General features: G+C 36.0%; 1 protein-coding gene across 1 annotated transcript; it reads left to right on the top strand.

Annotated features, from left to right (window-relative positions):
• Window positions 1-1,629: 1,629 nt before the first annotated feature.
• Window positions 1,630-12,126, top strand: LOC116125128 (formin-like protein 14). Its single transcript, XM_031410842.1, has 19 exons — window positions 1,630-1,749; window positions 1,990-2,115; window positions 2,216-2,919; window positions 3,007-3,228; window positions 3,500-4,316; window positions 4,461-5,214; window positions 5,326-5,449; window positions 6,343-6,414; window positions 7,937-8,035; window positions 8,125-8,166; window positions 8,637-8,717; window positions 8,804-8,854; window positions 8,935-9,016; window positions 9,126-9,220; window positions 9,507-9,578; window positions 9,694-9,810; window positions 11,053-11,121; window positions 11,210-11,276; window positions 11,497-12,126. The coding sequence occupies exons 2-19, from the start codon at window positions 2,043-2,045 to the stop codon at window positions 11,685-11,687; spliced, it is 3,732 nt and encodes a 1,243-aa protein (XP_031266702.1). The 5' UTR covers window positions 1,630-1,749; window positions 1,990-2,042; the 3' UTR covers window positions 11,688-12,126.
• The last annotated feature ends 609 nt before the right edge of the window (window positions 12,127-12,735 follow it).

Below are 12,735 nucleotides of genomic sequence, written 5' to 3'. Positions count from 1 at the left end.
CTCTTGTTGTTATAGAAACACCATTTTTGAATTATATTTATATTTGTGTTATTAAATTTTGCATGATAAAAATATAGATTATAATGTATGTTTAATTATATGTTAATATGATATATTTTATTTTGACATATTAAAGTTAATAATGAAAAAAATAAGTGATTCAGGTAAATAAATTAAAAACTATAAAATATAATTTAAATTTAAGAATTAATTTTATATCACAAATTAAATGAATTATTATTTCTCGAAATCGAGTGGATGAGAATTGAGAGGTGCAGTGCAGTACAATTATTGTAGAAAAAGAGAATTCAAAGCTTTCCGGTAAAATGATTACTCTTCTTTTTTTAACTCTAGTGCTTCTCCACTGAGGAGAAAATGACACGTTCCCACACAAGGTTTAACGAAATAACAAGTAACATCGGCTTTTTTACGTTGATTTCCAATGGTTTTCACTCCAAAATTGACATAAATTTTCACTCTTACCCTGTTTGTTTGTTTAGCCCCCTTGCCTTATTGATCGATTTTCTAGCCAATTTTTGCATTTTGTAGACAGTCGCATGCGTCACCATGTTAGGCCCGATTTGGCTGGTCGTTGGCCCTTCACCACTAGCATCCCCATCCTCCATAGGCCAAAACCCCAATGATTTCATATCCATTACTCCCATTGTTTGCCAACCATTGCAAAACATCAGTCTCTTTGTTCTAAGTCGATTTTGGTTGATTCCGATGAAGAGAATTATCTCCATCACTACCATTTAAAACCATGGGCCTTCACACTATAAAACCACTCTTACCCCAACACCTATTACTTTACCGATTGTTGAAATTTTGTTGAAAAGGTGCAATAATTGCGTGAAACCCTAAGGGGTCTTGCAACTGTGTTAGAACCCAACAATTATTAATAGTGTTATTTTAATGGTGAGAATCTGAAATTTATGAAACCAAGGGTAGGAACTTAGAATTTTGCTAACACATTGGGTGAGAACATGCCGTTTGCTCTTTCAAGAAACACTACAATACACACATACAATCACCCACTAATCAAACTCTTATACATCTTAAACCATGAGATTATACAATAAATCTAACCATTTAAGTTCCAAAGTTAATTCGATTGTCCTTATTAATAATCATCTTTCGATTAATCTAACCTTCTTTATCTTTCGGAATCAATAATATTTATTTGTTGTCTATCGATTGTATCACTCGATTTGATATTAAACTTTGATTTAACCTAACCTAATGGAGAAATCCTTGGGTTTCCGAGCATTGATTCTTACCTATGTGTGTTAGTAAAGCTGACATTCTCATTTTTGCTTCATCCACCGTCTCTTGTTGAGTTCTCATACCAATACATTTTTTACATTCCGCAGCTTTGGCAAATCGATTAGTCTTGTTCGTGTGGGGGGCATATTAGACATTAAAGTTAACAAAAGAAATAAAATGGTTGCGATTTTGGGATACCAATTGGCCTTGTAAGCCCAGAATGTAGTCAGATGGGACTGGGCCAATTCAAATGGACAAATACCTCCTAATGGGCCTGAGCGCGGTTACTTTTGGGCCCAAAAATTGAACACAAAAAACCAAACTTAACATTCGACGGCAACAGCAAAATCATGTCTGATGTCTCTTCTCTTCCGATTGGTTCTAAAATTGAAAGTTCAAAATGAAAGGTCAAGTGCAAGTGGCGGTGGCACCTTCAAATCCAACTCCTTCGGACATCACAATACACAACTTGTCCTCTGTCAGGTTTCGCCTTTTATCAATCAAACCCAACACAAAATTCAATATATAGATTTTTTTAACATCTCTTTCAATGCTGAAATAAGTTTAGAATTTGAACTGAATTTTTTTCTTTTATTCTTAACAAAAGAAATAAACCCAGATAAATAATCGTGCTCCTCTGCCTCTAAGCTGTACAATGTTTAAATTTTGAATTTCGTTTTCAGTTGAAGAATTATTCAAGTTGTGCATTTTCCTTTTCTCCAGGTTTTAGCTCATTGTTGTGAACCCAGACGCAGTTTGTGATTGAATTGACAGATATGTCCCTCCTTAGTAGATTCTTTTACAGAAGACCTCCTGATGGATTGCTTGAATTTGTTGACAGAGTATATGGTTAGTGTTTGTTTCTATTGAGTTGAGTGGATTTTTGATTTGGGTAGTGTATAATTTTGTTAGAGTTTGTTATAATATGTGGATTGTTGTTTTATTGCAGTTTTTGATTCGTGTTTTTCCACCGAAGTTCTACCCGTTGGAATGTACCAAATATATCTGCATGAAATTTTAACTGAGTTGCATGAAGAGTTTCCTGATTCGTCGTTTCTTGCGTTTAATTTTCGTGAGGGTGAGAAGAGGAGTCAGTTTTCTGAAATACTATGTGAATATGATGTTACTGTCATGGACTATCCGCGACAGTATGAGGGTTGCCCTCTCCTTCCGTTGTCTTTGATTCAACATTTCCTTAGAGTTTGTGAGAGTTGGCTTATGATGGGGAATAATCAGAATATTATTCTTCTGCATTGTGAGAGAGGGGGTTGGCCGCTATTGGCATTTCTTTTGGCTAGTTTTTTGATTTTCAGAAAGTTGCATAGTGGAGAGCGTAGGACTCTTGAAATTGTTCATCGAGAGGCTCCTAAAGGTTTCTTGCAGCTTTTGTCTCCTTTAAATCCGTTTCCATCGCAGCTTCGTTATCTTCAGTATGTAGCTAGAAGAAATATTACTCCAGAATGGCCACCTCCAGAGCGAGCACTTTCTTTGGATTGTGTTATTCTTCGAGCCATTCCCAATTTCGATGTGCAAAATGGATGCAGGCCACTTATTCGTATTTTTGGTCGAAATCTCCACAGTAGGGGTGGTCTTTCAACCCAAATGCTCTTCTCCATGGGCAAGAAGAAGAAGAGCCTTCGTCATTACCGCCAGGTGTGAGGTTTGCTGTTGTACTTGTATTTTTCTCCTTTATTTGCTTACTGGTGCTGACATAGTGACATGAATGTTATCTTGCTGCAGGCTGACTGTGATGTGATTAAAATAGACATACAGTGTTTGGTGCAAGGAGATGTTGTATTGGAGTTTGTCCATTTGGACTTGGATCCAGAAAGGGAAGTTATGATGTTTCGTATAATGTTTAACACTGCATTTATCCGATCCAACATATTGATGCTGAACTCTGAAAACTTGGACATTCTTTGGAATTCAAAGGAGCGGTATCCAAAAGGTTTTCGTGCAGAGGTGAATATATTTTTAAGCTTCCCTATGTATCTTGGATAGATGGGAGAAGGAAAAGGCTAATGACAAATTTTCTACCAAAAAAAAAAAAAAAAAAAAAAGGGAATATTATGTCATTATGGAAGTTTCTTCTCTTTTCACTCATCTTTCCCAAGATTAAGATGGAGCCTAAAAATTTTCAGCTAGATTTTAGGATTTTGGTTCTTTTGTTTGTTTTTTTGCTCTTTTTTTCCCTCTATCCTTTCATCTAACAAAAATAACTTTTTAATTTCAGGTTTTGTTTGGGGAAGTTGAGAGCATATCCCCTCCAAAGGCTCCAACTACAATTTTAAATGGAGAGGAGAAAGGTGGATTACCCATTGAAGCTTTCTCTAGGGTTCAAGAACTTTTCAGTGAGGTTGAGTGGGTTGATAACAGTGATGATGCTGCCCTGTGGCTACTTAAACAACTATCTGTCTTAAGTGATGCAAAAGAACTTTCAAGGCTGCAAAATAGAGGAAGTTCATATACGTCACCAGTGGATTCTGAAGAAGAAAGCACTGCATCTTGCGTGGCTGAGGCTGATAGTTTGGATGAAGCATTTGATGTTTTTCTTAAGCCCTCATCAGATGCAGAGAAATTACTGCCATCAAATACTGCTGATTTAGTTACCTTATCTTCTGAAAATGGTGGTGCACACGATGTTATTGTTACTTCAGAACCTCTAGGTCAAGTGTCTGCTGAAACTGTTTTGCCTTCACTTCATCCACAATCAGTAGTTCCTACTGAAGGAACTTTACCTTATTCCCCTCCATCAGTATCCCCACCTCCTCCTGTTCCCTACATACCGGCCCCACCACCTCTGCCACCTTTAATATCTGAAGGAATTCCCTTGTCAATGTCTGCAGCGCCACCGCCTCCGCCGCCGCCGCCGCCGCCGCCACCACCACCACCACCACCACCACCACTACCCCCACCTTACTCGAATGATGTTGGTAGATTCCCACCAAATGTGCCGTCACCACCTCCTCTACCTGTGCTTTCTAATAGAGATTCTATGCCACATTTACCTCCAACTAACAAAAAAGGTCCTCCACCACCTATTTTATCTAGTAAAGATTCTTTGACAATGCCTTCAACAACTAGTGAAGGACTAGCACCTCCACCTCCACCACCACCTCCTTTTAATTCTTCTAAAGCCCTCCCACCAACCCCACCACCACCACCACCTCCTCCTCCTTATAATTCTTCTAAAGCCCTCCCACCACCCCCACCCCCACCACCACCACCACCTCTTCTTTTTAATTCTTCCAAAGCCGTCCCATCAACCCCACCACCTCCTCCCAATTCTTCTACTGCTGTCCCACCAGCATTGCCACCTACCCCACTTACATTTATATCTAGTCAACCATCTTTGCCACCACCGCCTCCACCTCCGCCTCCACCTCCACCTCCACCTCCACCTCCACCTCCGTCCTTGGGCAATGCTAGTAACACACCACTGCCTCCACCAACCCCTGTACGACCTCCACCTCCACCTCCACCACCACCACCGCTTCTAACATTAAAGTCTACTTCTAGTTCTATACCTTCGACACCACCTCCACCACCACCCCCTACAATAGGTCGTAAGCCTGGCAATGCCCCTAGGCCACCTCCACCTCCACCTCCTTTAGGACCTACAAAGTCAGGTTCAATCCCACCATCTCCACCACCAGCACCCAAACTTCCTACTGCTCCTCCTCCTCCACCACCAACTCCTGGCATGATGCCAAGTCCTCCTGCACCACTTGGACCAAAAAACTCTACAGTGCCACCTCCACCGCCTCCATCTATTGGAAAGGGAAAAGTGACTTCAGGGCCAACAAGTCTTGGCAGAGGTCGGTTAGCCAGTGGAGGTGGTATTGCCCCTAAGAAAACTTCATTAAAGCCCTTACATTGGGTGAAAGTTACTCGAGCAATGCAAGGGAGTTTATGGGCTGATTCTCAGAAACAGGATAATCAGTCAAGGTGCGTTAAAGCTGGTATATTTATCATACATCACCTCTTTGATGAATTCTATTAGATGCTAAAAAGAACATGTTTCTGTTGTCACCTGATAATCTTGAAAATTCTGGGTAGGGCCCCTGAAATAGATATAACAGAACTCGAAAGTCTATTCTCAGCGGCTTCAGATCCAAGTGGCGCTAACAAAGCTGGAGGTCGACGTGGTTCTAACATCAATAAACCTGAGAAAGTGCAATTGGTAATGCTATCTTTTTTCTTTCTTCTTTTCTTTTCTTTTATAATTTCTTTTGAAAATAAGGTATAACTTGATCCCTGCCTCCATAATTTTCATTACTAATACTAGATTATATAATCAAATGATATCTGTTTATCCTACTTCTTAAGGGGGGGAAAAAAAAAAAAAAAAACAAAAAAACAGTAGTATTAAAAGAACAATTTTTGGAAGACCATTGTCTACCTGAAAATATGGATGAAATAAAAAAGTAGTATACATGAGAAAATGGCTGGGAAGTAAAATTATGCATCATAAAATTAAAGTCAGATATGCTATAGCCAATTATTGCCCACCAGCTTTTTTAAATGCTTTGTTCTCATTCAAGCAAATATCTCAAATTTTATAAACTGCTTAGAGAGGATTTAGATTTTAGGCTCTCCAGAAAGCCTGTTTTGCATTATGTTTGTCCTTGTGTAAATTTGATGCTACCATGAGAATTAAAAAATATACTACAATCATATATTTGTGTGTATATTTTTCTTTTTACCATCTTGACCTAAACAAAGCTGAAAATCATTTGCTGAAACATTAATTTTGACCTTGGAATCCTATTAATATCGGAGGATGAAAATTGTAATTAGGAAATTGAATGAATTTCTGATGATGTGTTACCTTCCAGGTGAGCCTGGTTATCGAGAAATGGCATCACTTGCATTGAATTAAGTGTTGCCAGTTTCATTTATTTCTAGATATTAATCATCAGGTTTGTAAGCTCTTGGTCCCATGAATTAAAAAGAGCAACTGCTGGTAGAGTCTCAACTTTAGGAATCACTGAGAATTATGCATATAATTTTGAATTTTTTTATTCTTACTATGGGCATTTGGATTAAGTTTGTCTTTTTTTCTATGTCTGACAGGTTGACCTGCGTAGAGCATATAATTGTGAAATAATGTTGACGAAAATAAAAATTCCTCTGCCAGATATGATTGTAAGTTCACCTCTCTCCATGCTACATGTCATAATATTTTTTCACTGACCCAAGGGGATATCAATCTTCATTGAATCCAAAATTCATAGTCCTTATGTAAAAGAGTTTGCTCGTCAAAAAAGCTCATTGATCTCTTCATTTTATGTGGTACTATTGATATCATGTTTTGATTATGTTTCTTAATGTTTTTGTTTCGATCATGTACTAATTATGCTTTAGCTATCTGATTGATTTGAAAATGATCTTAGTATTATATTCTTTAACCAAGGAATTTAAAGGTATTGCTGCATCTGTGTTATTAGAAATCAGAATGCTGTAGTGAACTTAGAAAAGTATTGCAAATTACCACTACTTCTGCAAACTCGGAGATGTCCCTTTATACTTTTTTTTTTCAAAGTTTTATAGTATCCCAAAGTGCTACAAGATAGCACTGATATTCTCTCCAGTTTCTAGATTTTACTGGTTTCAGTTCAGGTTTTCTGTCACTTGTCTTTCTTGAAAGAGAACGTCAGGGATGGCCAGTTGTGATGTCTGATATCTCAGAAATTTATATTCTAAAGATTTATATTTTGCAATCTCGCTTGTTCTTGTTGTGCAAGTTGATTTAATACCATTTTGTTGCTTTGGCATGGTTTGAGGTGTGGCTTTGGTACACCATACAACAGAGGTTTCTAATTCAAGAGCTGGGGTGGGCTATAGTACATAAGAGGTTTCTGATCCCTCTGAGGCAATTAAGTCTTGCTTCTTATGTACATAAGTAGCTGTAGCTATTTGTATTTAGACTGTCGAAGATGGTGCATTAATTCAAATGAATATAAGTTATACTACAACAACCAACATGTTGCATACTGGTTGGAATGGTTCGTAATTGTTTGGGGATGTGGAAGTGATGAATGTATGGAGTGCTGATGTTGGGGATACCTTTTGGTGTTGATCATTTTACTGGTTAGGGATGTTGATCTCCTCTGGAGTTATTAGTAACAGTGTGATGTGAGAGGTTTTGGAGGTTGGAGCTATTTCTTTAAGGCTTTGCTAGTACTGTATCTTTGATTTCTTATTTCTAGTCCTATGTAATTGTTCACTTAGGAGCTAGGGAGTGTGTTGCCTTGCCTTGTTTCTTTGTGATTCTCTTTAGTAATATACAAAAACACGATATTGATGTTGATTTTTACTATTCTATTACTTTCTTTTCCATTTTGTGACAATTATCAGGCTTCATATTTTTGTGGTATTTATCTGGTAAGCAATGATATTCATGAGCTAAAGATCAATATTTGGTAGAAGTGGTTGAGAATTCCCTGTTATTAGTTTGGGGACTAAATTAGTGGTTGCCTATATTTTTTTTGTGCAATAAAACAGACTGTATTCTTTGAACCTAAAATTAATTTTGCTTTCTCTCTCTCTCTCTCTCTCTCTCTGTGTCTCTCTAAAAAAAATATTTTGTCTTCCCTCTCATATATGATTTTTGAACATTTTACTCTTGAAATTGATGTTCCTTGATTTGTCTTGTTTGCGTTTCCAGAGTGCAGTTCTAGCTTTGGATTCTTCTGCTCTAGATATTGATCAGGTTGAGAACCTAATCAAATTCTGTCCCACTAAGGAAGAAATGGAAATGCTGAAGGTAATCCTATATGTTCATGTAGATCCTTTTACAGAGTAAGTAATATGTTTCTGTTTTTATATCTTACATGTTATTGTTTCTATTTTCAGAATTATTCAGGTAACAAGGAAATGCTTGGAAAGTGTGAACAGGTTTGTTCAGAGGCCTTATGTCTTAAAAATAGTTTCACCCATCAAATTTACATATGATCTTCGAGTATGAGAGAGAGAGATGTTAATAGGTGTTTATTTATGTATCAGTAGGAGCAAAAGCTCGCAAAAGTGTCATTTTTTTTTTTTTGTTATATGGATGGATCTTAGTTCTTAGATCAGACGTTGGCTATTAAGACCCCAGATGGGTTGGCAGGTTCACAAATGGTCAATTCAGTAAGGGCTACCTTGACTGGTTTGTGGATTTTTCTGTTTGACTTGATTGGCCTGTTGGGAACATTTAGTAAGGATTTGAAGGTTTACTCTGATTGATGTGTGGATTGGTTCTCCAGTTGTCTGGTTGACTTGATTAGGCTGGTCCAGTTTTTAAAACATAACTTATGCAATTATTTTGAATATATGCAGGTTCTTTTATTTGATTCTAATATACTTTTCATCACATAATGTTTCAGTTCTTCATGGAGTTGATGAAGGTTCCGCGGGTAGAAGCCAAGTTACGAGTTTTTTCCTTTAAAATAACTTTTTGTAGTCAGGTATACTTCCAGGCAGTTTGTATATTTAATCCTGCATACTATTGTTATTGACGGTATTTGGTGCTTAATTTCATGATTTTGTAAAGGTTGAGGATTTAAGACGAAACCTGAATACTATTAATGGTGCTTCCAGAGAGGTAACATCAAAATTATTGTTTTTGTAATATTTTGGATATAAAAATTATTTGCGTCCTAACTGTCTTGCTCATATTTTCAGGTAAAAGAATCAGCAAAATTGCGTCAGATAATGCAGACTATCCTCACATTGGGAAATGCTTTGAATCAAGGCACTGCACGGGGTACAACTTTGTTGGTTAAAATTTAATCTTTGATAGTCTTGTTCAATTTGCTTCTGATGGCTGTTTGATTAAATTATTATCATTGGCTTATTTTGTATTTGTATTGCAGGATCGGCTGTAGGGTTCAAATTGGACAGCCTTCTCAAATTATCTGATACTCGTGCTAGAAACAACAAAATGACTCTAATGCATTATTTGTGCAAGGTAGAATATCTAAACATAATGTTTCAAGTTTTTACCTGGATCATGAGCAGGTATTATGAAATAGTTATTGAGTTCTTTTCTCCTTGACTGCTGGGAGGCAAAATCTGCATCAGTTAATTGATACTTATGAGGAAAATCCAATCTAATGCTTGTGTCATAATTCATCAAAAGCATTGCTAAAATCCATAATGGTGATTTTGTATTGCATTTATGAATTTCCCATTTGGCATTTTTGATGTAAGAATGGGTATTTTGTGATATCTTATTATCCTTTTGTCTTCATTAGCTTCTTGCTGAGAAAATGCCAGAGTTGCTGGATTTTGACAAGGATCTTGTTCATTTGGAAGCTGCATCGAAGGTATAATTAGTTCTACTTTCTTATTAGGATTAACTTGTTAATACCCTTGCCCCTCTGATTCAATAGAGTGCTTGTTCTTGTTTTCATTAACTTTACCTTCACATCAAATGTCTAGATTCAATTGAAAACTCTGGCTGAAGAAATGCAAGCTGTAAGTAAGGGTCTTGAAAAGGTAGAGCAAGAATTGTCAGCTTCAGAAAACGATGGTGGCATTTCTGTGGGCTTTCAGAAGGTGAGAATAATAATGATAGCTGTTCACTTGATGAAAATATCTTATGTAGAAAAAGTAAATAAGTAAATAGTTAAAATAAAATAAAATCAAAGAAGTTTCTGTACCCTTAACATTTTGGCTTGTGTAGATTGATTCAAGCAACCTGCTAACAATCTCTCTTGCAATATTTTTAGATATTTGCTTCAGTTAATTCATAATTTGGTGATTCTTTTGGGAAAGATTCTTGCTTTAGTTCCAGTTATAGAAGCACTAAGAAGGACACTATTACTCTAAGGAAATTTTATTGGTTAATCCATTGAACTTTATACTGGATATCAATGGTATTGTTACTGGTGGCCATATACTTTCTTTATATAAACGTTACTGGTAGATTCTGCATGGTCCATGTATTCTCATGTAAGTGGCATAGAGTCCTACATAGATGGGTTTTAAAAATCCTAAGATTCGAAGTTAACCCGATCATAATCAAAATGCAAATATCTTAAAAATATAATCTATAGAAAATTGAGAATCAAACAGTCTCAGAAGTAGTTTGAATTCCTAAAGCATAATCTCAAAAATCCACTAATGTAAGTAGAACTGGAAGAACGTGGCAGTTAGGAACTGAGCAAAACTAATAGAAACATAAATAGAAACCACTAGCAAGTGTGCTTAATGAAACATCATCAAAACTGAACTTAAGTTGCTATTTCAAATAATTTGTGTTCAATCATAGCCTAATTTATTTTACCTTGATGACTAATTCTTCAAATTGTTTGCAATTATGCAACAGGGTTTTGTGTGAATAATGTGATCACAATTGTGGTTATTGTGGCTAAGGTTCTCCACTGTTACACAACTTTTTGTATGTTGTTTTTTTTTTTTTTTTTTGGGGGGGAGGGGAAAGAAAAGGTTGCCACACGGTTTAACATGGTTAAAATATTTTGCTTCTTATCTCACACTATCTTCTTTCACTAATGGTTGATAATAACTTGCATGGTTCTACAGATCTTGTTTCATTATTTTGGATAAGCATCATAGATCTGAGGTGTGTTGTTAAGTAGTTACACTATGTGGAGAGTTTCTTGTTTCATCTAAGAGCGGAGTCCTGTACCAAATTCTACGTTGAACTTGTTTCCTTTGATATGAGCTTTTGATGAAAATAATAATGATGTTCAGTAGCATGCCAAAATCATTTGGCAAACTTGTGCTATGTGACGTGCTTTTTAGTAAGCGTTAACATATGAACTTCCTGCTTTTCAGGTGTTGAAAAATTTTCTTGATACTGCTGAAGCTGATGTAAGGGCACTTATATTCTTATATTCTGAAGTGGTGAGTCTCTAAGATTTCAGCTCTTCATAAAATTTAGTAATGTGCATTTTAGCACTAGTTTTTGTCTTACGAATGGATTCTGTTTCAGGGGAGAAATGCAGATTCATTGTCCCAGTACTTTGGGGAGGATCCGGCTCGGTGTCCTTTTGAGCAAGGTTTGATACTTTATTTTTAACATTTGTGTTCAGTACAGTACGTAATAATTCTGCAATTGCTTGGGTCTTGTTTTCCTTTTTCTAAATAGATGAACTCAAGGCAAATTATTCAGTATTTTCAGTCTATATTGCTCTGAGTTCGCAACTTGAGGCTAAAAATGATTACGATCCAATTACTTGTTTTTATCAATTGGTGATACTTTATTGTTTATGATTGCAGTGACACAGATCTTGGTTGTTTTCGTTAAGATGTTCAAAAAGTCACGGGAGGAGAATGAAAAGCAGGCTGACGCTGAAAAAAAGAAACTGGAGAAGGAAGCCATGAAAGAAAAGGCAGCGGCTAATTTATCTGCAAAGAAAGATGGCGTCGATACTGATAAGTCAAGACATAATATTCAAATTCAGAAATAGACTCCCTAATACACCTGAATGAATGCGAGCACATATTCTAAGCAATATGCAAGAGTGGCATTAAGGATTCAGAACACATATTCTTAGCAATATGCAAGAGTGGCATTAAGGATTCAGAACACATATTCTTAGCAATATGCAAGAGTGGCATTAAGGATTCAAAAACAGGATGCTGAACTTGCTTGTGGCATTGTGCGGCTTTTTCCCACTGTCAGTTTTGTAGCTAAGAACCAGGCAAGTTTCACTTCTTTCTTGCAGTCAACCTCCGAAGAGAGTCGAAATCTTCCATGAATGCTCAAAATGTTAAGATGGGGTCTTTCCAGAATATTATATTTTGAGTTGTAAATGGTATACATAAAAGACAAATCCCACTCTGTATTATTACAGTGGAGAAGTAAAAATTTTCAGGAATTCAAAGTCTTCACAATTTATTGTTGAATGGGCTACCTATATTGGCAATTCGGTTCATTCTAACCAATCAATTGGCTACATATATTTAAGATGATTTTATATATTTATTTCTCTTAATTATCGGTTTATGGTATTTATTTTGTTTGTTAAATTTAACAATAACTTAAGTTGGATTTGGCATTCTCAATTAGAGAGACAGAATAGAGATGAAATTAGAGCTGAATGTGTTGAGGTTTGAGTCTTAATTATGGAATTTATAGTTTTATTATATGTATTTAAAAATTCCTACATACTATTATAGTACCAATTTCTTATATAATAAATATGATTTCCAAAAGTAACATAAGTGAGATCTCTCAATGTAAATATTGAAGATTTTATATTAAACTAGATGGCACGTCCGCGCGTTGCACGGGTTTATTTATTATATTGTTTTTATTTTATTAGAATTTTTATATGTTAAGAAATTGTAAACGATTATTGTTTCACAAAAAAATATCAAATGTTGATTATAATAGAACATTTTGTTATTGTTTTTTTTTTTTTTTAATCGGGTTTTATATTTAAAGATTGCTGAGAATCGTTATATGATTGCCATTTAAGATGTCGTTAATTGGTCCTCGTGTTTGCTGCTTAT

The sequence above is a fragment of the Pistacia vera genome, unplaced genomic scaffold (genome assembly GCF_008641045.1).
Source record: "Pistacia vera cultivar Batoury unplaced genomic scaffold, PisVer_v2 Contig160, whole genome shotgun sequence".
NCBI classification, from domain to species: Eukaryota; Viridiplantae; Streptophyta; class Magnoliopsida; order Sapindales; family Anacardiaceae; genus Pistacia; species Pistacia vera.
This window is presented reverse-complemented; position numbering and strand designations above follow the sequence as displayed.